This window comes from Salvelinus alpinus, chromosome 35, assembly GCF_045679555.1.
Source record: "Salvelinus alpinus chromosome 35, SLU_Salpinus.1, whole genome shotgun sequence".
NCBI lineage: Eukaryota > Metazoa > Chordata > Actinopteri > Salmoniformes > Salmonidae > Salvelinus > Salvelinus alpinus.
Genome location: NC_092120.1, coordinates 17974611 through 18001098, shown reverse-complemented (window position 1 = coordinate 18001098; position 26488 = coordinate 17974611). Strand labels below are relative to the sequence as shown.

Sequence of the window (26488 nt, the reverse complement as noted above, 5' to 3'; positions counted from 1 at the left end):
TGCAATATTTTCCTCCAAGCTCATATTTTACTTTTTCATCTTTGTATAACAGTGTTGTAAAATCATGTGTGCATTTTGAAACTATATCGAATTGAATTGGACACATAGTTGGGCACTGCACCTCTGCTCAACGTTATGTCATTCCTAGTCCTATTATTAAACACATTTCATCAAATTCTTAATCAATCAGCTGCATCTGCTAGACAAAATTACTAAATCAAATTATCTTTTTATTTTTATTGGCTGAGCAAGTCTGTCAGTCATTCAATTTGCGTCATTTCCGTTGTCAGGTGGCGCTGCTATGGAAAGATGCGATCAGAAAGCTGACGAATGGAAGCTGTTGCTGAGTGGTCATTTCGGTAATAGTGGCTAAAACAAACATAGCGCGATATCAACCCTCCATATACGGTCTCCTTTCGTTGGGGGTGACCAACTGCGTATGCACCGAACAAATACGTTTAAAGAAATGTTCATGCTGTAGCAATACAACACAGACTTTCCTCGGCGTTTTCAGCTCGAGGTAAGTTGTTGATAAAGAAAAAAGACCTGAGTGAGCGAGGTGGCGAACGAGTTTGCTCTAGCGGTAGTAACGTTAGTAGTACCTAGCTAGCATGTACTTTGTTTAAATGGCCTCCCCAATCTGCGCAATGTGTTGTTTAGCAGACAATGGGTAAATTGAAACTGAACAAATGTATTTCCACAAATACCATGCATATTTGTCATTGGGGTTGTTCCTATGTGTGAACGGCGTGTATTGTTGTAGTTCGCGCTAGCTTTGGGTTGTTCGTAACAAATGGAACGTATCAGATTTAGCTAACGTTACCTAGCATAGCTTTAATGACGCCGATTATCGTACATTGTTTTGTAATTAACATACCCACTGTTCCCACACACCGTACATGCGCGGTGTTTTACTAATTCCTATTCATTTACAAACTTATTTTGCTACAACATTGCGTTTGGGCGTGGGGCTCGTTTCGTTTGGAAACGCTTCTGGGTTGTCGTTCAGTCGGTACTATAAATGGTATCTAGTTAGATTTTACTCATGTCATGACATAAGATCGGGATGGCTCAAAGGCTTGAGGACAAATGGTGATTGTCGGCACTAGTGTCTGTTGTAGGAGTCAAAAGGGGTCGTGTACACTACACTTGCAGGATTGCATCCCTGCGATGCGTGTTCTTTTTCATTTGTCTTACATGATAGCCTGATACAATGTTGCAACTAACACCACCTTGCAACATTCTGTCGTCATTCCTCTCTCTAGTTATTTTTGGTGACCTTGTATGGCTAAGGGCATTCAAAATGTAACAATAGGCCAGCTGCAAGATGGTAGGTAACCAGAGCGCTGAAGGCTGAGCTTTCATCCAGGTACATCAAAAAACCTAGCTAGCTCGTAATGGGCATCTTTATCATGATGTCCAATATATATTTAGAGGGTGATTGACTAGTGCAACCTAAAAATCCTCTCCTCTGACAACATTGTGGTAGCTTGGACTATTATTTATCAGGATATAGCCTAGGTTCCAGGTATGAATGTGTAAAAATGATATTTGGTTCTGTAAGATTTATTTAGGGTTGGCTCCTTTAACTAGTGCTTTTAGCTAATTATTTTGTTTTGCAACAGAACACTGTGGAATGCATGATTCATGCCGCTATAATAGGACGTGGGTGGATCTCCGGTCACCTATCGCGGCCGTGTGTGTGCGCTCTCTAGCTCTATTTAAAGAGCGCATGTTCCCGTGGATGGCGTGGGATATTGTCTCTCTGGTGCCTTTTGTCTGATATGATTCAGTAGGCTATGTTCCTAATCTCTCTCAGTACAGTCATCATCAGATAAGACTGCATCTTAGCATGCCATTGCACTGAAGTTATTCTTGCCAATCATTGTGCTTTCCTCGGGTGGTTTGACCTTTGGTTCTTGAACTATTGGTAATTTGCTTACATTCATCAAATGCCAAACTAATCTGAAGTCAAGTTGTGAGCTGCCCATTTCAGGCAAGCCTAAGGTGCATGCATTACAGAAAGGTAATTGTTTTGTCACATGGTTTTAGGGCAGTACAGTGCTCTTGTAGAAATCTGAATCAGACCCGACAGGTGCTGTTTGTAATAGTTATCTTGTTGGACAGTCATTTTAGCAGCATACCCTGTGTACTATTCCATCTTTGCAAATTGCAATGGCTAACATTTAGTTTAGATAACGTGTGTAAATAAATAGTATGGTAATTGAGTATGCTGCTCTCCAGCAGTTGCACATTTGACTATGAAAAGAACTGTTCATAAGGCTCCCTGGGTGATTGATTACTGGTTGAGATGGCGACAGACAGGCGAGAGACATGATTTTGACACTGTCTGCTGTTTGAGATTTGAAAAAATCCTCATAGAAGTGAGAATTTGTGTAGGCCCGCTGACTTCTGCAAACTGTCCTGTCCTCACCAGAGCCAAACTGTGTGGCCCATGGTGGAACAGTTTCAAAATGGAAAGATGTCTTGTTTTCTGTGGGTTTGCTGTGTTGGCTAATGTGTGAGCATTTTGACTAGTGTTGCCTGTAATGTATGCTTTGCATGTTTTGGGTGTGTGTCAGTTTCCAACATCTACTCTCATGCAGGTTATTCAAATGCGTTGTTATTGCCCTCTGTTCCCACTTTTATCAGCCCGAATCATCTCTCTCTGGAACGTCTCTAGTAGGGTTGAGCTTGTACTGGCATGTGTCCACTAAAGATCTACGGTCACCACAATGCTGTCTTTAGGCACATTGACCTACCATCTTTGTGCTGCAGTTTCACTACAGAAATTCTCACGTTGTTTTCGCTCTGAAACGATGTCCTCTTTTTACACCCTGGGACATGTTTCAGTTTACACTCTTATTGGTGTCATCCCTCTGACATTTTTAGCATTTCTGACAAACGCCTAGTCCATGGTAACCCTGGGGCGACTGAACCAAGTGATTCACTCTCCTCCAGTTGGTTCTGTTATGGGAACCAGAGCGCGTTTCATCGCTTAGGGACTCCTTATCAGCAGGCAGCAAACAAAGCATATACCTCTCAAAGATAGAATACCATAGGTTTTTATAAAGGTTGGCATGTTACTGTAAGTAGATATCACACACAGGTTCCCCTGACATGTGCCTTCACTTCCTTATCGGAAACGGTAGGGTTGCTATTTATTTTTCGGTCATGAAAAAAGCAATGAGCCCAACCTTTTTATGGGAAACTGTCTTCTGAGAGGAAGTCGTAGCATTTTACTGTCAATGGTTATAACTCACCACAGATTTAGAGAATCACAAACCAGTGCAGATTGAGTTTTCAAGTTTTAATGTCGCGTGCACTAATACAGTGAAATGCCTTTCTTGCTAGCTGTAAACCCAACAATGCAGTAATCAATGTAGTACTAAAAATAACAGAAATAAGAACACAAAGGTAGAAACTATATATGGGGCGGCAGGTAGCCTAGTGGTTAGATCTTTTGGCCTGTAATCGAAAGGTTGCTGGATCGAATCCCCAAGCTGACAATGTAAAAATCTGTCGTTTTGCCTCTGAACAAGGCAGTTAACCCACTGTTCCCCAGGGGCCGTCATTGTAAATAAGCCAGTCAGTTAAATGTAAATGTATACGCACACAGTCAGTTCCAAAACCATATTTACAATGTGCAGGGATACTGGAGTGATAGTTAGATATGTATAGGGGTAAGGTGATTAGGCATCAGGATATATGATTAACAGAGTAGCAGCAGCATAAATGATGAGTGCATGTGTGTGGCTTCAGTATGAATGTGTGTGTTGGAGAGTCCTGTGAGTGCATAGACAGTGTAAAAAATAAAAGGGTCAACTCAAAGTCAGTCCTTGTAGCCATTCTGTTAGCTATTTAGCAGTCTTATGGCTTGGGTATAGAAGCTGTTCAGGAGCCTGTTTATGTCAGCTTTGATGCACCGGTACCACTTGCCATGTGGAAGCAGAGCGAACAGTGGCTGGAGTCTTGAACGATTTTCCGGGCCTTCCTTTCTGATAGAGGTCCTTAAAGCCGCTGCAGGATTTCCAGAAAGTAATTGCGAAGGATAAAATGAAACCAGCATGAAAAAGCATGTATGCACAAAATGGCATTCAGCCTAGCCTAATACATATTTCACCCTTGCAGGATTTGATGTTGCAGTCATTCTACTGCGTTCTGCGTTCTGCATCAAGGCATTTGTCATTCAATGTGAGCACATGGATGTTTAGTTTGCATGCCACATTGAGGATTAAAGCTGAGGTGTCATCTTTCTCACCAGAGACAACATCTGAATGACCCTATAATGGCTAGCCATTCACACGGTGTTGGTAAACTTGTGGGAAGGGTTTTCTAAAGTGGTTGGGAGGGGTTAAACCCTCTCCTCTCTCATACCACAAGACGGACAGTCTGCTGCATTAGTCTAGTCTCGAACTTTCGGAGAGACCCCATGTATAGTCATGCAGTTTCAGGTATTATTGAGAATTTTCTACTGTATGACACGTTGGTAGAATTTGTCAGAATCTTAGCCGTTTAATTATGCAACTCAATATGGTTATTTTGCTAGTGGCCTGGAATAACACCAAGACTGTATCAGTTAGTTTGAGAGTTTTGCTACCTTGTGGTCACATTTCTGTCCTACACCACTTAACATGCCTATCTTGATCTGATGTTATCCGATTAGCTTTTTGTTGCTGTGTTCTTCCTGCAGAGCTCTAGCATGTCTAAGCGGCGCTCTTTGGAGAGGGGGGCCGGGGAGACTTCAGGCAGGGCCAACAAGCTCCTCTGTCCTGGAATCGCTGGAAGCAACGCGAAGAGGGCAGGTCCCTTCATCCTGGGTAAGCGATGGGGTTTACTCAGGGGCAAAAAGGGGTAACGTTGGCCTCTTACAACTGTGTGTTTGCCCAGGAAACTAGGAAAGAGGTGGGGGGGGGATTCAGTTAGCTTGAGGCAAGAATGTGAAGAATTTGACTTTGGGTAGATGGCTCAGAATCTATTCCGCAGAGTTTCTTCAATCTTTTCAGGAAATGTGTACTGTAAATGTTGTGAAATGTTAGCATAAGGCTTCTGCTGTCTGCTAGATTATGTTAGGGGTGTTGAAGTTTGCATGCCTCCTAATGGTTTGCATTAGGCCACACACTCTCCTTACCTTTTGGTCATGCAGCTGTTGCCACTTCTTCCTTACAGGGCCTCGTTTGGGGAACTCGCCCGTGCCAAGCATAGTGCAGTGTCTGGCCAGGAAGGATGGGACGGATGACTTCTACCAGCTAAAAGTGAGTGGATACACTCTCTCACTATCTGTTTCTTTTGAATGATCTAATTTCACTGTTCGATGGAGATTAATGAGTCTCTTCAAACAATAGCTAGTTAGCTACAGTGTCCCAATAGCCTTTTGAACTTTGACCTTCCAAAACAGACGTCTTTGTTAGTGTTCAGTTATTCCTTTACGGCCCTATTTCAGTGCAGCAGCCTGCGCTTGCTTAGGCGGAAGACAAACTGTAGAGGCAATTTGTTTATTGGGGCAATCCAATAATCTGTTTTACACTCAAGGTGTTTGTAGGTGGAGGAAGAGCGAAAAGGTGGCACCCTGCCTCGGTCCCACTGCTAAGCCCCCGTGCAAAGTCTCCCCCCCCCCCCCCCCCCCCTTCAGTGTCTCCTGAGTGTGTTGACCGTAGCATGTAGGGACATGTTTTTGCGAAGGATAAAATGAAACCAGCATGAAAAAACATTGTTTTATTTTGGTCAATACTTCTTTTCTGAAAACTGCATTGTTGGTCAAGGGCTTGTAAGTAAGCATTTCACTGTAAGGTCTACACCTGTTGTATTCGGCGCGTGTGACAAATACAATTTGATTTGATGTGCCAAATATGCAGGCCTGTTTTGTCCCCTCTGGCTCTCAACCTCCCCCATCTTCCTAAATTCTTTCCCAAGGCCTAGATCAGCTGCTGGCGTCAGCTGTTATGGTACATCTTTAGGCATTGTTGTAGGGGTGACGACTCCATGTGGTTCAGGGATTTCTTCCCAGTCCCAGAGCGTCTGTGCTCGTGACCTCTGGTTCGAATTCATTAGGTGACACCGTAGCAAGATGTTTCACAATGGGAAACAAAAAAACTAACTTTCTTATTGGAGAAATCTAGGTCGGCCCTGCCTGTTTAAGTCAGTTTTCTACTTTTTGGTGCCAAATGAACACAACCTTGCTGCTGCTTTCTGTTGTAGATCCTGACGCTGGAGGAGCGGGCAGACGCGGCCACAGAGACCCAGGAGGAGAGGCAGGGGAAGATGCTGCTGCACACCGAGTACTCCCTTCTCTCGCTGCTCCATAACCAGGACGGAGTGGTGCACCACCATGGCCTGTTCCAGGTAAATAGCAGGAGTTTACTTGGTGCGTCACAAACTTTCAGGTACATCGCTTGGTGCTGCAGCCCTTTGTAATGTCTTTCAATGATGAGAACTTCACAGACCTGTACTGAATTACTGTGATTGTACATTATTCTTTCTGATGAGAGACTTGCATAGTTTTCTACCAGCCTCCCAAAGACACCCCTTCAGGGAAAAACATTATATTCAAGCCCCCTACCTACCAACCACACTGCACAGTCCCAGTCCAGTTGAGCTTAGAGACACTTCCATAGAAATATTGAAGCACCTTTTTCTTCAAGCCATCACTTTCCCAGTCGACCACTCACACAGTGACTCAGCCCTTCCCATTTCTTTATAACTTTGTTATTGTTCCCTCTGCCGCCTCTCTCTTTCACAACCCTATTCCTCCTCCTCGACGCGCTCTTCCTAGAATAGCTACATTGAGCCGTGCGGCATGATTCATTCAAGGCTACAACGCTATTGATTGGTTTATTATAGTTCCGTCTCCAAGAGGGCCAGTTAATAATGATTTGTCTCAGGAAAGCCTTGAGGCCCAGCCATCTAAATCTGGACAAACCAATACCAATGGGGATCAGCTGGGGACGGTGGCTCGACATGAGGTTATTCATCTCAAACCCCCCCCCCCCAGGCTCAGTAGAGGTGAATGTGTCCTATTCACATTGGATATGGGATGGTTGTGCACAGATCACTGAGCCCTGTCATCTCCTCCACTGTTCTCTCTCTCATAGCTCATCGTCAGACTGCAATTTCACTCGGCAATGGAAGCCGTTCAATTGTCATGTCTTTTGTCCGAATTTATGTTCCTTCTTACATGCTTCTAAAGAGATGCCCCAGAGTTGTATTGTTTAGGGCACACGTAGCAAAAGGTTTTATTGGACAAGCACATTTAATTCTGTTTTGTGGCCTTTTGTTTGTGCTTACTGAACACTACCCATACCAACAGATCGTAACGCGCACAGATAAAGGATACGGTCTCTCCCCTGTCCACTTTAGGACCGGGCGTACGAGATTGTGGAGGACCCGGAGGCCAACAATGGCAAGGTACGCCGGATGAAGAAGCGGATCTGCCTGGTGCTGGACTGCCTCTGTGCGCACGACTTCAGCGACAAGACTGCGGACCTCATCAACCTGCAGCACTACGTCATCAAGGAGAAGCGGCTGAGCGAGCGCGAGGCCATCGTCATCTTCTACGACGTGGTGCGCGTGGTGGAGGCCCTGCACAAGGTGAGTCCAACCAACAAAACACGTACAGCACCTTTCTAAGAGGACCTATTTGAGGAAGACGAGGCGCGGAATCTCTAATCATGATCACAATACGTATGCCTAATTATTTGGAATGCGAGGCGATTTGTAGATTCAGTGATTCAACTCAGTCCGACTACAATGTAGCTGTTTGGATTTAGGCTGTTTCGAACAATTTAGGCTGTTTCGCCCCTCCGATGAGTCGTCCAAGCTAAACCGCTCCTATAGAGCAGTAACAGCATTGACTTGAGTTGCTTTTGTTCCAGTGCTTCATTCAACAACCGTCTGACGGTGACAAATCTAATCCGTCTCTACCTCTCTCACCCTGCAGAAAAACATTGTGCACCGAGACCTGAAGCTTGGAAACATGGTGCTGAACAAACGGTAAGGACTCAGTCACGCTTTCATATTTGGTTCAGCCATGCGAGAGGCCCCATCCAGTGTGTGTACGTTGTGCAACTGGCCTTCAACCCGAGCAGGGTCAAGTCCTTGAAACCTCAAGGAAGAGACAGATCTCCCAGCCCAGTCCCCCTTCACCCCTCTTTCTCTCTCGTACGAGTCAGTGAATCATTCCCTGTGGTCGGGTTTTGGAAGGCAATGATAGGAACCTAGTGAGAAAAAGAGAGTGAAGAACGTGCCCTCTGCGCTCTCTAGGAGAGAGGGGGGGGGTGGAACTGCACATGGTTGGAACTCTGGCTCGGGTGCACATCAGGTCACAGTGCTGTGCTGCCGTGAATCTGATGGGCCCTGCAGAATTCAGCCAGCTCCTTATCCATAATGCCCCCCCCCACAAAATCTCTTTTCAGTCCTATGTTCCAAAATTTGAAGTTGTGTTTTTTTTCTTCCGTTGGGTAAAAGTACAGACTCAGAGCTTCAAAATGGTACATCATACACTGTAGTTGGAGAAAACATGGGGAAGTAATGCTGCTTTTAGAAGTTAATAAACTTATCCCATTTAAGAGAAAGGGGCATTCAAACATTTAGCTGCGATTTTTCACACGTGCTCCACATTAATCCTTGCGAAACGTATATTTAGAAAAGGAATACTTTCACCAAAATGATTTCGCTGTACATATCTCACCAAGTTCACCCATTAGGCAAACCATTAACAGTATTAAATTGCCTATTGTTGTATAATAAAGAACCTTTCACATTGAAGAACTACAATGTTGCTCTTTGTTTACACCGTTAAGCCTTAGACCCAACCATCTCTTAAAGAACTGAAAATGTTTCAAGATTAAAATAGTTTAACTTCCAAGTGCCAAAGGTAGTAGCCTAAAATGAGAAACTTAACACAAGGGTGTAGGTAAAACACCACCTAGGCTTTTATCATGATATCCTTTGAGTGACTTTGGTTCAGGTTATGATATGAACAAACTGAACGTATTTCTGTCTTGCCCTTTGGAGCAGGGCATGTAATGTCCATGGCCTTTTTCATTGCAATAGTCCTGATCTTCTCAAATATGTTTTCTGGGTTGTGTCCAATCCAATGGATGCTTGCTCATCTCTGGGAGGAAGGACATCATCGTTGCGCAGCAGCTGATAGCAAGTTCCATCAGTGTGAAAGGTCCTTGGCCAGAACACCAGGCTCCAGACAATTTAAGCTGTGAAGGAGAAAGGCAGACAAAAATAGACATGGCATTAAAACCTTGCATACCAGCAATAACATTCTTTGAACCACAAGCAATAAGCTCAAGTACCAAGAAAAAGTGTTTGTTCATCTCCTTACACTTGTGGGGAGAGTAGGTTCATGCTGAAAGACAAATTCCAGAAAAATAGGTAAAGAAAATGTGTGAATTAATCTCCTATAGCTTGTTATTGCCTGTTACTAAAATGCCCTGTATACACTCAACCTGTATCCAGCCAAACAATGGCAATGCAGACATTACAAGATAACTAGCTAATAATTAGCAAACGTTTAACTTCATCATTACCAGCAGGCTAGATGTACATGGTATTCATCTTGCCTAAATGCCATGGTTACTCCATTGAGAGAAAAAAAATTGTCTGACAGAAGTCACTCTAAAAAACAATGCAATATTTTCTACAAGCCAGTATGTTGACTGAAATGATATTTCCACTTTACCGGTTGTACTTGCTGTTGATGGGAGGTAGAGATGGGGTGTCCACAGGATAGTGATGTTTACCTGACTCTTTGCGGTGCCGGTAGTTTGTCGCTTGTATTAACAATAGCCGAATGTAACCGAAATGTAGTCGTCTGACACACGTTTCCTCGCAATCAGCTGGAAGTGTTTGCCGTTTAGTTAGGCATGGCCATATTTTTCAAGTGTTTGTCATGTGCGAATTGCATCAGTATTGAAAATAACAACTGGAAATACAGACCAGTGTACTAAAGGTTGGGTTGATAACACTTCCCTGTTGATATTTTGTATCAAATTACCTCTGACATAGATTACTGGTTGTCCACCGATGTCCCTAAATTGAAATTAAGTTTGTAATATTCTGACTTTTAATGGGACTGTTCGGGAATGCTGAGCCTACATGTTAGAGACGAGTGTGTAACTATTTCACTCTCGGATTCTAAACAAGGCTAGTATTAATCTAGCTAGTCAACTAGTTGAACATGTCGATGGCTAGCTATTTAGCCATTTAATCTGTGCCTGTCACTTAACTTGGGGTTTGATTAGCTTGCTCCACAGTGGCTATTTTCGTTAGCAAGCTAGTTAAACATAACAAACTGATAAACATATTATTGTCCTGGCTTTGCACATCAGCAATCAACGTTAACTACAGAATGCAACTGGCCATCTTAGCTAGCTAGCTATAACTTACCTGTATGCAGCTGTCTAGCTAGCAAACAAGATAATTAAACCTTGTGCTTTTCTGAAAAAAATTGTCCATTGTGGTATGGGTCAGATTGACCCGCACAGTTTAAACACACAAGACATTCAAAGAACCAAGTAAAAAAAGACAACTTTATTTTGTCTTGTCAGATCTTTCAGAAAGAAATACAAGAACATTTGATTTCAAAAACTATATTTTAAGAACTATTTGTTGAAAATATCACTCACAAACAAGCATTTTCTGTTTGCTTGTTTGTGAGTGTGATTGGTTTTACTGTCTTGGCGAGAGGGGCAGAGCAAATCGTGTAGGCCCTGGAACAATTTTGATTACGTTGGAAGCTGACAGTCTACCTTTGTTGTGGTGACAGTGACCATTCTATATTACTGTCTTTAGACTTCATGTCCTCTCTTCTCTGGATGATGGTTGTTGCATGCGCTCTCATCTGATGGAGGGGATGGTATGGCAGACTCCTCTGAATCGTCTTCACCAAAGAAAAATTCACAATCAAGAGGACAATGCTGTTGATGATCCAATCGCTGAAACCTCTTCTATTTCGCAGTTCAGAATTTGTGATGAGGCTTCATTGACTGAATCTTTTGGAGCTCATTTTTGACTGTCTCTGTCAGATCTGCTGCTCTCGCACTGAGAAGTTTGGGCAACTCCTTTTCACCCAAACATAATTATAGTGCAACCAGAACCAGTCAAGGCAGAATCCATCAAAGACACTTTGTTTATTTTGGACCTGTGTGAATATCGATACATATGAAAGCCTCCGGGTCAAAATGACCCACATTTTGTTTGTATACAAAATCTGCACAGACATTCCCCAACACATCAGTGTATGCACATTTTGAAGTTAGGTCCATGACCCTAAATGAGAAAAGTCATTGAATTTCATGGAGAAAGAGGTTAATTAGTATTTCAGGCAACTCAAAAGTAGAAATTGGTAAAATTGACCCGCAACACAACAGGAGGGTTAAACAACGGGAAAGTGGCATATTCATGGGTCTGAATGAGTTTCATTCATGCATACACATTCATATCTAAATACTAGTGCCCATCTGTTTCTTAAACTAGTCACTCTAACCAGGTGCTGCTGGAAGTGGTGTTGGAGGGCCAGTAGGAGGCACTCTTTCCTCTGGTCTAAACAAAGATCCCAATGCCCCAGGGCAGTGATTGGGGACACTGCTCTGTGTAGGGTGCCGTCTTTCGGATGGGACGTTAAACGGGTGTCCTGACTCTCTGAGGTCATTAAAGATCCCATGGCACTTATCGTAAGAGTAGGGGTGTTAACCCCGGTGTCCTGGCTAAATTCCCAATCTGGCCCTCAACCATCACGGTCACCTAATAATCCCCAGTTTACAATTGGCTCATTCATCCCCCTCCTCTCCCCTGTAACTATTCCCCAGGTCGTTGCTGCAAATGAGAACGTGTTCTCAGTCAACTTACCTGGTAAAATAACGGTAAAATAAAATAAATAAATAAACTCTAATGTACTTGTCCTCTTGCTCAATTGCTCACCGGGGCCTCCCACTTTCTAGTCTGGTTAGAGCCAGTTTGTGCTGTTCTGTGAAGGGAGTAGTACACAGCGTTGTATGAGATCTTCAGTTTCTTGGCAATTTCTCGCATGGTATAGCCTTCATTTCTCAGAACAATAATAGACTGAGTTTCAGAAGAAAGTTCTTTGTTTCTGGTCATTTTGAGCTTGTAATCGAACCCACAAATGCTCATGTTCCAGACACTCAACTAGTCTAAAGATGGCTAGTTTTATTGCTTCTTTAATCAGAACAATAGTTTTCAGCTGTGCTAACATAATTGCAAAAGGGTTTTCGAATGATTAACTAGCCTTTTAAAATGATCAACTTAGATTATCAAACACGACGTGCCATTGGAACAGAGGTCTGATGGTTGCTGATATTGGGCCTCTGTATGCCTATGTAGATATTACATTAAACATCTGCTATTTCCAGCTACAATAGTCATTTACAACATTAACAATGTCTGCACTCTATTTCTGATAAATTTGATGTTATTTTAATGGACAACAAATGTGCTTTTCTTTCAAAAACAAGGACATTTCTAAGTGACCCAACTTTTGAACGGTAGTGTACATTTTGCACAATGAGCACTTGTCTCTCAAATACATTGTTAGTTATTGGTTAGCTAGCTTGTGAATTTTTGCCTTATTAGCATTGACATGAAATCAGTCAACACTTCAAAACAAGGCATTGTATCAATAAGATGAAACGTTCCACTTATGATTCCCCACATGGCAGTTTCTTGTCAATTCTTTCTAGCAAAATTTGGCCATGCAGAATCTCAACAACGCGCTGACTTCTGCACCATGGAATCGCGCACATCGTTTTCCTGACGTTGTCAGCTAACCCATCTATAGTGAATCTAGAACGATATCGCAGCCTCTTGCGATATAGATATTGTGGATGTCAGTATTGCAATTTTAGATAGTAGATTAGTAGATTAATCGCGCATCCCTAGTGAGCACCATTCGGCAGCCGTAGTGGTGATGAAACAAAGTGTTTTGTTGTGGCCCGGTGGGGCTGCTGCACGGAACAGAGCAGACGAGTAGAACACTTTGTCCCAGCTGGAGACAAAAGGAGAGGCCTGCCAAAGGCCCTCCATAGCTCAGGGCTGACTCACCATGGACACACATGTCTCTCTCTCTCTCACACACACACACACACACTCAGCACTCTATTTACTTTCCCTCCCTCCCTCGCTCTGCTCTGTCAGAAGCTTTTTTTTTTTTCACAAACTCTTTGCTCTTTACTCCTTTCTGTTTTCTCATGATTCCTTTCTTCCATTCCCTCTCATTGTCTTCCTTTTTTGGCATTCGCCTTTGCTCTCCGTGGTTTCATTTGTCCTCGCTGAATGTGCATGCATAAAGTATGGGGGAGAGATGGATGGAGAACGGCCTCTCCCAGATTTAGGGTATGCAACAAACCATTTTACACCAGACACTTGTTCATGTGAAACAGGACAAATGTAAGCACCCCTTATTTGACCTTCGATCACTGTGCACTTTCACCACCCGGTGAAGTTCATAACTTATTTAATCTGTCTAATAAACTCCATGCTTTTCACAGTCCTAGTGGTAGGCTATGTTGTGTGGGCCTATCATCGCATGAATCCAAGTTTACTTCGATATGATTGCTATTATATAACTATTTGTGCATAAAGGCGTTTACACGGTTATTTCGCATGTAATTTGACAAACATTGCTTGCCGACAATAATAAAGGTACCTGCATTTCCTGTTTCCATCATGGTTAATGTCATTAATCCACGGAAATGAGGCTTATTGCATTTTGCCTGCAAGTTGTTTTAAATAGCTGGTGTTTGTAGGCTAGTAATTCTTAAATGAACCTTAACGTTGAGGGTGTACTTTAGGTTTGGTTGATTGCAAACTAGACTTGAGCCTCCTTGTCAGGTAATCCGTCTCTCTCGCCTGTCTCTGCACAGTCTTTAGACTGTGAGGTGCTTGTTTGTCATCATGCTTCTGTCAGCTGCCACTGACGGTGACATCAGCCTCTGCATATATTCCCACTGACTGAGCTGAAGATTAGTTTACACCTGTACAATCTTCCCTTCACCAACTTCTCCCTGTCCTGCAAAGCTCAGTGTGCTGTATCATTGTCAGGAGTTTGCTTATGCTGGAAATGAACATCGCAAATCAAATTTAAAAAGGGTTTGGCTGGTGCGGGGTTCACAAATAAGTGAAAAAGTAGTCCATCTGTTTAAAACTGGAAAGCAAAGTTGACCTTTTTTTATATTGTAAATTGTTTTTGATGGGACACTAGTCATGCACAGGTAAATCCCAAAATGTTTGAGGGAAATCCTTGACCTCATCACACTGTTCTAATGTTTTTTTGAAAATTAAATCTCAATTACATCTAGCATCAATTTGAGGGACACTCCTGCTGAAATTGGTAATTTTTTTTTAGTAAAAACATTTTTTGTGCTATTTGAGGTTCATGTAGAGCCAGAGGATGCCATGTTCAACCCCTTTCCCATCAGTCTGGTTATTTTGGGCAGGACGGGGGGGGGGAGTCACAAGGGATGTGGAGGTTTCTGGTTTCCTGTCTCCTGGGGTCACATGACCAGAAAGCGGAGACGGTGTGGTTCTTCTGGTCAACCCAGTCCTAAGGGTCCCTCTCACGAGGCGATCATGCTATCTCTTTCATGGTGAGAGGATACGGAGTAAGAATAGCAACCGCAGTTGTGTGATGCATGCAGGCGAAAGAAAGGCCCCCTTCATAAAGCAGCTTTTTATCTAGAGCCCTTCAAGCGCAGCTTCCTGTCATTGTGAAGTTCAAAAGGCTACTGCATTATAGACAACTCATGCGCGCAAATTTTGAACAGCCTCCTCAGATGGTAGACTGTCAAGACAGAATTGTTTCATCTTCAAAAATGTTTTTTTACAATGTGGCATTTTTAGCAAGCATGTTTTCACAGGAATTAACCTTAGCCTAAATGTGGCCTTCTGTTTTGTGTGAGCAGAATGTGAAACGCATACAGTGTGAAAGTGAGAGCGCATAGGGGAAGCTGCATTGACCTCGGTCCTTGGAGAAAGGGGATGTGGGTGAGAAGGTGAACTTGAGTGGACTAAGGCGCTAAATTGCAGTTGTGATTTGTGTAGCCTGTGCATGTGTTGCGTGGGTGGACTTAAGCTTGTGTGTGCACTTTTCCTTATGTGCTTTGCATACACATTCGTCAATTCAATTCCATGCAGGATTAGTCATCGAGGTAATTAGCCCAAACCACAGGTTGAATCACATGTTTGTCAAAGTGCAGCCTTTATTATTTCCTCTTTCTCTCTGCATGTTTCTCTCTACTGTACGAAGGCCTACCATTAAACCCTGCATACCCCCCCCCCCCCACACACACACACACACACACACTGTTTATCTACGATGACTCATGCAAACATCTGATAGGCCTATGTTTCTACAGAAACCAATATGATGTCCCTAGCAACGGGGCTTGAGCGCCAGACTGTCTGGAGTTTACCCTGTCTCTAGATATCACTGTCCTCCTGGTTTGGAGTTGTCCCTTCAACTGCTGGTTGTGATCGTATAGTCTTGTGTTTTTTTGAAACTACTTCTGGTTTCTTTTCTTTTTTGAAATGCTAAGGAGTCTAATGCTTTGCACAGTTAAATGTGCTGCAGTCAAATTAAGCAGTGAGTGAACTACGCCTCCCACGTCAGTCTGCATCGATTTAGTTTCATGAAGCATCGTGTATCTCACAGGCCTACCAAACACTTTTTTTGTCATGACGAGGCAAACTTTTACAGTCAGGAAGTGGAGTACAGTTTCCTTGGGTCATATTCATTAGGGCATACTGTGCTGCATTTCTTTCACACAGTTTCTGACAGTTTTCTTCCATTTTTGTATCTACTGAGTATGACCCTGGTGTGTGTGTGTGTGTGTGTTGGTGTCTCTCTGTGTACCCTAGGACCCACCGGATTACCATCACCAACTTCTGTCTGGGCAAGCACCTGGTGAGTGAGGACGACCTGCTGAAGGACCAGCGAGGAAGTCCAGCCTACATCAGCCCTGACGTACTGAGTGGTGAGAGGACATGCACACACACAGATGGCATGAGAGGGGAAAGGAGAAGGAAGTTCTCTGTCTGTCACAAATGCTACTGACCTATGCCAAACACAATCACATAACAGTTCAATTGAAACTTCCATATCTCCATGCTTACTTTATGTAACAAGTGGATGCAAATCATGTAGGCCTATTGATTTCCAAGGGTAACTCACATGTTATTTGTGAAATGTGTTGGTGGGGGTTTGACTGATAAGCTCCTGTTATATCTTTTACTGTTCTGTTGAAAGGAAGGGTCAGCCTAGTTTAATCTGGGTCGAGCTGGGAAACTGCGAGTCAGTCAGGAGGCTTGCGTAATGTTTGGCAGGCCACTGTTGCGTTGGATATTTCCGGTTTATTAGGCAACACCGATAGCCTATTTTGCAAACTTGGAACATTAGTGAAGGCTGAAAATCTCTCAAGGTATTTTCTTTTCTTCATTTATTGACTTGATCATCTCAGTTGCATGATGTTCTCTCGTGATAAGCTACGTGTTAGGGTATGTGGTGGTGATTTTGTTTGGGTTTATTGCAAACGTGTACTGTGCTACATTTTGCTATTAGTTTAATCACTTGCTGCAGAGACGGCACACAATATTCCATCACTCGGTAGTTTGTGCACGCACTTCGTGCACACAGTTTTAAAGTATTCTCAGCCCTTCAGTCTAGACACGATTGGTGGGGAAACGTGTGAAACGAGCAGATTTGGATGGTGTCTTCTTCCCCTCTCTCCATTTAAAACAGAACCCAGGCATATATGAGCGGAACATGACAAGTTGAAGACAGAACAATGAAACTGAGCTCCGGTGAGTCACACTGATGACTCACCGAGAGGGAAACTACTCCCAACCCCTCCCCCCATGTGTGTGTGTCAAATGCATTACCATTATTGCCCCATGGGCGGAGGGAGGGAAGCAAGCAACTGCCGACCACCTCTTTATAACAACACTTGCCTCTGGTCGTAAAGAAGAGCACCATGCTCATTTGTTCTCCCATACATCACTGTCTTCTGACTCCTCGTGCCTTTACTGTTTGATAGGTTTAAGCATAATGGAGGTATGGTATTGCCAAATGGGATTGCGGTTGGGAATTTCTTGGAAAGATGAGTCTAGAGCTGCAGTTGGAGAGTGTCGAGTCACATTGTCTTCTTCTGTGTCCAATTGGTTAATCATTCATTCTGAGGTTGATTTAATGAGATATTGTGGGTGGTTCTGGAGGAGGACAGTGGGTTGAAGAGTAACGACAAACAATGTTTGTGGTTGAATTAAGATTCGATAGTGTGATTGTACTGGTGCATGTACGTACATGATGTGGAAGCGTATATGCAAAACATGTTTTTAAAGAAGCGTCATGTTCTCAGTTGCAAAATGTCGTAACATGAACCCGTTTTCCATCAACTTTTCATGCGAGTATATGTTGGATACAAAATGTAATGACAGGCATAATGGAAACGGTAAACTTTCGTATTGTCAACAAATGTTTTTTGGGGAACTTTCAAAATGTCGACGAAACATTTCAGCTTTTTGTCAGTGAGATGCTGGTGGAAATGCTTTTATGCTCAAATGAATATAATAACGTCGTATCGAAAACTTGGAGTCAGGCGAAGACGTGTGGTCTTCCCACTATGACTTGTCACAAAAGCATGCAGGTTATTAGACTACAGATGAAATAAATGATGCACTTCACAGAGTGGTGAAAGTGCGTAGTGATGAGCTTGATGCTGCTTTCCAATAAATATCAAGGGTCTTATTCTGGTGACAGGATGGATAGTCGATGCTTGGCTGCCGTTTGACTTTTTTTTTTGTTGCCCATAACGATAACCTCATGTAGGCTATACGTGCTCTCTAGCCAACAGCGCTCAGATAGCAATGTTGGCTGGAGTGCCCATGCCAGTATTTCTTCTTTTTTTTTATTCGGTACATGTGTATTTAACTGCAAAAGGTATTTTTATGTGCACTACGTCATCACTTACAGCCTTTTATCTGTAACAAGTCCTGTTTACATTTACATTACATTACATTTAAGTCATTTAGCAGACGCTCTTATCCAGAGCGACTTACAAATTGGTGCATTCACCTTATGATATCCAGTGGAACAACCACTTTACAATAGTGCATCTAACTCTTTTAAGGGGGGGGGGGGGGGTTAGAAGGATTACTTTATCCTATCCTAGGTATTCCTTAAAGAGGTGGGGTTTCAGGTGTCTCAGGAAGGTGGTGATTGACTCCGCTGACCTGGCGTCGTGAGGGAGTTTGTTCCACCATTGGGGTGCCAGAGCAGCGAACAGTTTTGACTGGGCTGAGCGGGAACTGTACTTCCTCAGAGGTAGGGAGGCGAGCAGGCCAGAGGTGGATGAACGCAGTGCCCTTGTTTGGGTGTAGGGCCTGATCAGAGCCTGAAGGTACGGAGGTGCCGTTCCCCTCACAGCTCCGTAGGCAAGCACCATGGTCTTGTAGCGGATGCGAGCTTCAACTGGAAGCCAGTGGAGAGAGCGGAGGAGCGGGGTGACGTGAGAGAACTTGGGAAAGTTGAACACCAGACGGGCTGCGGCGTTCTGGATGAGTTGTAGGGGTTTAATGGCACAGGCAGGGAGCCCAGCCAACAGCGAGTTGCAGTAATCCAGACGGGAGATGACAAGTGCCTGGATTAGGACCTGCGCCGCTTCCTGCGTGAGGCAGGGTCGTACTCTGCGAATGTTGTAGAGCATGAACCTACAGGAACGGGTCACCGCCTTGATGTTAGTTGAGAACGACAGGGTGTTGTCCAGGATCACGCCAAGGTTCTTAGCACTCTGGGAAGAGGACACAATGGAGTTGTCAACCGTGATGGCGAGATCATGGAACGGGCAGTCCTTCCCCGGGAGGAAGAGCAGCTCCGTCTTGCCGAGGTTCAGCTTGAGGTGGTGATCCGTCATCCACTGTTGATGGAAACGCATCTTTGGTGGGAAAATTCACATTCTTTTTTAAATGCTTTTAATTTATTAAAAAAAATAAAAATAAATGTATGTAAGATTCGCATGAGAATCTGTCGCCATTTGTATTGAAACCTAGTTTGTGAATTTTTTTAAAAATGAATCTATTGTCTTCCTTTGCAGGCCGGCCGTACCACGGTAAGCCCAGTGACATGTGGGCCCTTGGCGTGGTGCTGTTCACCATGCTCTACGGCCAGTTCCCCTTCTACGACAGCATACCTCAGGAGCTATTCCGCAAGATCAAGGCTGCAGAGTACTCCATCCCAGAGTAGGTCAACATACAACCCCCCCACCAATACAGTACCACACATCCCATACCAAACCACACAAGCATTATTACTCCATGCACCCCATACAGAGTTGCTACAATGATGCATATCATGACAGTTGGTCTACTCAAGGACTTGGTGCAAGTCTGCCAATATCAATTAAGTTCTGAGCCACACACTATTAGAACTAATAGTAATGTATGCTGTTTAGCAGATGCTTTTATCCGAAGTGACTTAGTCATGCATGCATTTTACATACAGGTGGTCCTGGGAATCGAACCCACTATCCTGGCTTTGCAAACGCTATACTATACCAACTGAGCTATGGAGGACCGTTCTCTTATTGGTTCCTCCTAGGTATTATGCAACAGTTTCTCCTTCTGGTGTTGACGGCCATAAATATAACCATTCCCCCTCTGTCCTTCTTCCCTTTCCTCCCTCTCTCTCCTCAGGGACGGGCGTGTGTCGGAGAACACTGTGTGTCTTATACGGAAGCTGCTGGTGCTGGACCCCCAGCAGAGGCTGACCGCCGCCGAGGTCCTGGAGTCTCTCAGCGGCATTATTGCCTCATGGTGAGTCACGCCCTTTGGTGGACAGGGAGAGAACTGTAAATATTGCCCGATGTGGTTTAAAAAGTGCATAACAACAATGCATTCTCATCTGGTGTGAGAATATCATCTTTAATCCCATCAAGATGTGTAACTTGGTGGCATTAATAGAATCATCAGTCAACCCTTGCTCTGTCGATAAACTTGTGTGTGCGCTTTGCAGGCAGTCAGTATCCTCTTTGACCGGACCTCTTCAGGTTGTACCGGACATCGATGACCAGGTCAGCCACACAGAGCATCTCCAGGAGGTGAGATCCCTGTGGCCAACAACCCCTTGATCCTCCTTTAGCATTAGCACATGGCTAATCCTCAGAACTTCAGCTCACCCAAAGCCTTCTGGGGAACACAGCCAAATGCTCCTCTCTTATTGACTGGTGCCTTGGTGTTTGATGTTCTCACTGCGCCACCATGAGGCTAGCACTTTCATTACATTTGAATCCAATCTTCTTAAATCTAAAGGTGTTGTAAGAAATACAAAAGTGTTTTCAAGTATAGCTTGACATAATTCTCAGTTATAAAGCTGTATAATCAAATCCAAACTTGATTTATTATATGTGCCGACTACAACAGGTCCCTTACAGTGAAATGCTTACTTACAAGCAATGCTAACCAACAATGCAGTTAAAGTAAATGATAAGAATAAGAAATAAAATTAACAAATTAAAGAGCAGAAGTAAAATAACAATAGCGAGGCTATATACAGGGGGTACCAGTACAGAGTCAATGTGCGGGGGCCCTGGTTAGTCGAGGTAATGTACATGTAGGTAGAGTTATTAAAGTGACTGCATAGATAATAACAGTAGCAGGGGTTAAAAAGGCGGGGCAGGCAATACATATAGTCTGGGTAGCCATTTGATTAGATGTTCAGGAGGCTTATGGGTTGGGGGGGTAGAAGCTGTTTAGAAGCCTCTTGGACCTAGACTTGGCGCTCTGGTACCGCTTGCCATGCGGCAGCAGAGAGAACAGTCTATGACTAGGGTGGCTGGAGTCTTTGACAATTTTTAGGTCCTTCCTCTGACACCCCCTGGTATAGAGGTCCTGGATGGCAGGAAGCTTGGCCCCAATGATGTACTGGGCCATACGCGCTACTCTGTAGTGCCTTGGAGTTGGAGGCAGTTTCCGTGCCAGGCAGCGATACAGCCAGTCAGGATGCTCTCGATGGTGCAGCTGTAGAACCTCTTGAGGATCTGAGGACCCATGCCAGATCTTTTCAGTCTCCTGAGGGGGAATTGGATTTGTCGTGCCCGCTTCACGACTGTCTCGGTGTGCTTGGACCCTTTAATTATATTTTTTACCTTTATTTAACCAGGTCGGCTAGTTGAGAACAAGTTCTCATTTACATCTGCGACCTGGCCAAGATAAAGCAAAGCAGTACGACACAAACAACAACAGAGTTACACATGGAATAAACAAGCGTACAGTCAATAACACAATAGGGAAAAAAAGAAAGTCTATATACAGTGTGTGTAAATGGCGTGAGGTAAGGCAATAAATAGGCCATAGTAGCGAAGTAATTACAGTTTAGCAAATTAACACCGGAGTGATAGATGAGCAGATGATGTGCAAGTAGAAATACTGGTGTGCAAAACAGCAGAAAAGTAAATAAAAACAATATGGGGATGAGGTAGGTAGATTGGGTGGGCTATTTACAGATGGGTTATGTACAGCTGCAGTGATCAGATAGCTGATGTTTAAAGTTAGTGAGGGAAATATAAGTCTCCAGCTTCTGCGATTTTTGCAATTCGTTCCAGTCATTGGCAGCAAAGAACTGTAAGGAAAGGCGGCCAAAGGAGTTGTTGGCTTTGGGGACGACCAGTGAGAGATACCTGCTGGAGCACGTGCTACGGGTGGGTGTTGATATCGTGACCAGTGAGTTGAGTTAAGGCGGAGCTTTACCTAGCAAAGACTTATAAATGACCTGGAGCCAGTGGATCTGGCGACGAATATGTAGCGAGGGCCAAACGGATGGCACTGTGATAGACTGCATCCAGTTTGCTGAGTAGAGTATTGGAAGCTTTTTTGTAAATGACATCGCCGAAGTCGAGGATCGGTAGGATAGTCAGTTTTACGAGGGTATGTTTGGCGGCGTGAGTGAAGGAGGCTTTGTTGCGAAATAGGAAGCTGATTCTAGATTTAATTTTGGATTGGAGATGTTTAATATGAGTCTGGAAGGAGAGTTTACAGCCAGACACCTAGAATATGTGGACAACTACAAATACCTAAGTCAGAACCGTCCAGAGTAGTGATGCTAGTCGGGCGGGCGGGTGCGGGCAGCGAACGGTTGAAAAGCATGCATTTGGTTTTACTAGCATTTAAGAGCAGTTGGAGACCACGGAAAGAGTGTTGTATGGCATTGAAACTCGTTTGGAGGTTTGTTAACAGTGTCCAAAGAAGGGCCAGATGTATACAGAATGGTGTCGTCTGCGTAGAGGTGGATCAGGGAATCACCCGCAGAAAGAGCGACATCGTTAATATATACAGAGAATAGTCGGCCCGAGAATTGAACCCTGTGGTACCCCCATAGAGACTGCCAGAGGTCCGGGCAACAGGCCCTCCGATTTGACACCCTGAACTCTATCTGAGAAGTAGTTGGTGAACCAGGCGAGGCAGCCGTTTGAGAAACCAAGGCTGTTGAGTCTGCCGATAAGAATACGGTGATTGACAGTCGAAAGCGTTGGCCATGTCAATGAACACGGCTGCACAGTACTCTTTTATCGATAGCGGTTATGATATCGTTTAGTACCTTGAGCATGGCTGAGGTGCACCGTGACCAGCTCGGAAACCGGATTCCACAGCGGAGAAGGTACGGTGGGATTCGAAATGGTCAGTGATCTGTTTATTAACTTGGCTTTCGAAGACTTTAGAAAGGCAGGGCAGGATGGATATAGGTCTATAACAGTTTGGGTCGAGTGTCACCCCCTTTTGAAGAGGGGGATGACCGCGGCAGTTTTCCAATTTTTAGGGATCTTGTACGATACGAAAGAAAGGTTGAACAGACTGGTAATAGGGGTTGGCGGTGGATAATTTTAGAAAGAGGGTCCAGATTGTCTAGCCCAGCTGATTTGTACAAGTCCAGGTTTTGCAGCTCTTTCAGAACATCTGCTCTCTGGATTTGGGTGAAGGAGAAGCTGGGGAGGCTTGGGCAAGTTGCAGTGAGGGGTGTGGGGCTGTTGGCCGGGGTTGTAGCCAGGAGGAAAGCATGGCCAGCTTTAGAGAAATGCTTATTGAAATTCTCGATTATCGTGGATTTATTGGTGGTGACGGTGTTACCTAGCCTCAGTGCAGTGGGCAGCTGAGCGGAGCTGCTCTTATTCTCCATGGACTTTAGTGTCCCAAAACGTTTGAGTTAGAGCTACAGGATGCAAATTGTTAGTTTGTTGGTGATCTGGAAGCTCTCAACCTGCTCTGCTACAGCCCCGTCGATGAGCTTGGTGACGTAGGTTCATCAGCTCTGTTTTGACAAGGATGCTGATCTCTTGATCATTAACCAGGCTCTCTAACTTGTGTTCATTGTGTAACAGTATCTATGTGTAACAGCAGGGTCGTGTTCAGTAGGCACCAAACAGAAAATGAACAAACTGGGAAGGGACTATGTGGACTTGGTAGACCTGGTCCAATAAAAAATGCTCAGTTTTCTGTTGCAAAATGTTTTAAGACATTTTCCATGATGTGCCCTAATGCAGGGGTTTTCAAACCTTTCCTCAGGGACCTCTAGATGTTCCATGTATTTGAGCTATACCAGATCTAGTACACTTGAGTCAACTAATCAATAACAAAATTGTAAAATGTCTGGGGGTCACTGAGAAGAGGTTTGAAAATCACTGCCCTGATGAACACGACCTAGTGTGTAACTAACTAATAAGCATCTCTGTCTCTCTATCCCAGGTGAAAATGACAGAGGAGTCGTCACAGTACGAGTTTGAGAACTACATGCGCCAGCAGCTGCTTCTGGCCGAGGAGAAGAACACTATTCATGAGGCCAAGGCCAGCTTCCTCACCAAGCGCCAGTTCGGCGCCATCCCGCCCGTGCGGCGCCTGGGCCACGATGCCACGCCCGTCAGCCCTCTGGACGCCGCCATCCTGGCCCAGCGCTTTCTCCGGAAGTAGCCCCTTCATTCATCGCCTTGACAAGTGGAGTGAGGGACACAAGGGTTGGGTTGGGAAGGTACCCTAAAACTGAGAATATCTGTGGGAGCTTAGCCCCAGCACGACCCTCCCTTGAGTAGAGGCCCCTAGCTGTGGTGAGTTAGGTGGTGTGGGAACAGACATGGGGGGAGGGGGCACCAGAACTAATCACTCACCTGACAACCTCTCATAGTTTTCACACTTCAAGTCTTGGTGTTGGCAGTGTGCACAGGAATGGCAAGGCTGGAGAATCTGAAGATCTGAACCAAAGGCTCCCACTGACCCCCCACCACTGATCTTAAACACACGGTTCTCTCAGCCAGCAATGGGCACATATGGAGTCTTACAGGCCAGGGGGATACCAGACACGGTTGTGTGTTTGGACATGAAAAGCTCCCCCATTGTTTCCCTCTGCTGAGACCTGGCCATCGCCCTCCTACCTACCCCAATTTCTTCTTGAAAACCCTGAGCAATACAGGGCCAAAAGAACCATGTAGCAACCTTCCTCTAACCTCCCTCAACTCTCCAAACTGGGATCACTTGATCATGGACGTCACTCACGCGCCCGCCCGCTCCACTCTCTTTAGTTTCCTCATAACCAAAATGATCTGGACTAGTCCTGTCTCTAAACTACGGCTTCAAATCTACCTCTCAATCTTTATTTTTTTTATTTTTTTCCATGTATACATTTTTCACCATGTCCACCATTCTCAAAAAACAAGGAATTGTCGAGGTAGTGTTGTCACCGTAGACAGAAAGCATTACTATGTTTTGATGCGTAAAGGTTTGGAATGTGGAATATGAATAAGCTTTTTTCCTTATGAGTAATAAGTAGCATTTTACCCTTCTATCTATTCTACATTGAAGTTGCTAACTATCAAAGGGTGGCCAAAACGCCAACTTCTAAGTCTAGCCGATTGCATTGTTTTCTTGCTTTCGCTCACCCCGTGGAACCATTTTCTTTGCATTTAGGTGTCTAGTGTCAAATACCTGGAGGTTGTGACGCCAAGAGCTGGACGGGGGATGTTTTATTAGACATTTATTAGATGTTTAAGGTTGATCCTCTCTCGTTATTGCTGTTCTAATTGGCATCTTTGACTATTAATCATGACGTGGACGCTATAATTTTTTGGTGGTGAAAAATAATGGAGAGTCTTAATTGATTGTTAGCCAAGGAAATGATACCTCCCCTTCGTTCACCACTGAACAACTTCCAGGTATTCAACTTCCCATTTATCCTGTGTGACATCATCATTGTGGGACAAGTATTGGGCATGAATGTGAATGAATGGTAATGCCAGTGATTGTCAGTGTGTAGATAAGTGTGATTTGGGCCAGGGTTGTATTAGACAAAGCCAGGTCCTTTTCAGTGGTAGGTGCAGACTAGAGCCACGTTATTTAAGCCCAGTGAGTCAGTGCACACCCTTAAACTAGCCATCCTCTCAATCTCTATCTTGCCTGCCTCAGTTGTTTGCACACACCGAGAATATATAGGCTTTTCTAAGACTGGCTGGACTGAATGTGTCCGCTATGAAAGATGGGCATCCCTCATGTTGGCCCTGTCTTAGTCGTGAATGCTCTAGTGTGTAGCAATTAAGTTTAAAATCAAACAAAACCGTAATGATCACAGTAGCTCTCAAGCCCTTTTAGCTGTTTGTAAGTGATATTGTAGTAGCTGATCATGAAAGCGTTACTCTGATGTTCATAATGATAATTGAATAGATAGTGTAATATTTCAACAACTCAATGAGGTTACGTCTCCATCACTCGGTCGCGTCATGCCATTGTTATGCACTTTCTCACGCCTCCCTCTGCTGGCGGCGCCACAGTGGTGCCAAACGTCGTGATCAATCCAATCATTCTGCACAGAGGCTAACGGCTGTTTTGTCTAAATTACACCAGTGTCCTGGAAATACGACGACATTGCTAAAGTAGGTAGATATTTAGTAGGAAACAACTTTGCCATAATTGTCGTCAAATTTACTTTAGGCAGATGGCAATGTCATAAGTTAACAAAGTTTGTCAAAAATAGCTAGCAATGTTGCTAAGCTACTAACTCGTGAACAATATTAGGCATCTGTTCACATAAGCTTGCCCATCTTTATGGGTATCCGCATTGCTTAGACCTTCACCCTATTTATATCCAAATTGATCACATGAGTAGAAACTCGAGTCAGTTTCATTGTATATTGTCTTTTTCCTCAATTTCATGTATGTTGATTTTGTTATTTATTCACTGTCCATTTTCAGGCATCAAATCTCTGCCATTTTAGCTTTAAGCAAGAAGTGTTCTGGTTCCATTTGTTTCTCCAAACATTCAAACTTGAGCCTCCATTGCAGTTTTCTCTTTAAAGATCTTTTTATTATTTTTGACCGTTGCCACACACTCGTGGTCAATTTAAGCTACACTAATAATGAGACTGACTGCATAGTTCTATTTTTTACACAGAAAATAATCGCACATTTATAATGATTTATGGTAGTGATGTTCTGTTTA

At 44.0% G+C, this 26488-nt stretch overlaps 1 protein-coding gene across 1 annotated transcript; it reads left to right on the top strand.

Moving 5' to 3' along the window:
• The first annotated feature begins 305 nt into the window (after positions 1-305).
• LOC139564633 (serine/threonine-protein kinase 40) lies at positions 306-24373 on the top strand. Its single transcript, XM_071384332.1, has 11 exons — positions 306-520; positions 4694-4820; positions 5170-5255; positions 6199-6342; positions 7357-7587; positions 7937-7989; positions 15883-15998; positions 19113-19257; positions 19711-19830; positions 20030-20114; positions 23752-24373. Exons 2-11 carry the CDS (start codon positions 4703-4705, stop codon positions 23971-23973), a joined length of 1320 nt encoding a protein of 439 aa, XP_071240433.1. The 5' UTR covers positions 306-520; positions 4694-4702; the 3' UTR covers positions 23974-24373.
• Positions 24374-26488: the final 2115 nt, after the last annotated feature.

What these genes read in the sequence shown, in the direction of transcription:
- LOC139564633 (XM_071384332.1), top strand. Translation starts at nt 4,703, where the DNA reads ATGTCTAAGCGGCGCTCTTTGGAGAGGGGGGCCGGGGAGACTTCAGGC. An exon ending in GGCAGGTCCCTTCATCCTGG is followed by an intron (nt 4,821 to 5,169) that starts GTAAGCGATGGG and finishes TCTTCCTTACAG; the next exon opens with GGCCTCGTTTGGGGAACTCG. An exon ending in AGCGGCATTATTGCCTCATG is followed by an intron (nt 19,831 to 20,029) that starts GTGAGTCACGCC and finishes TGCGCTTTGCAG; the next exon opens with GCAGTCAGTATCCTCTTTGA.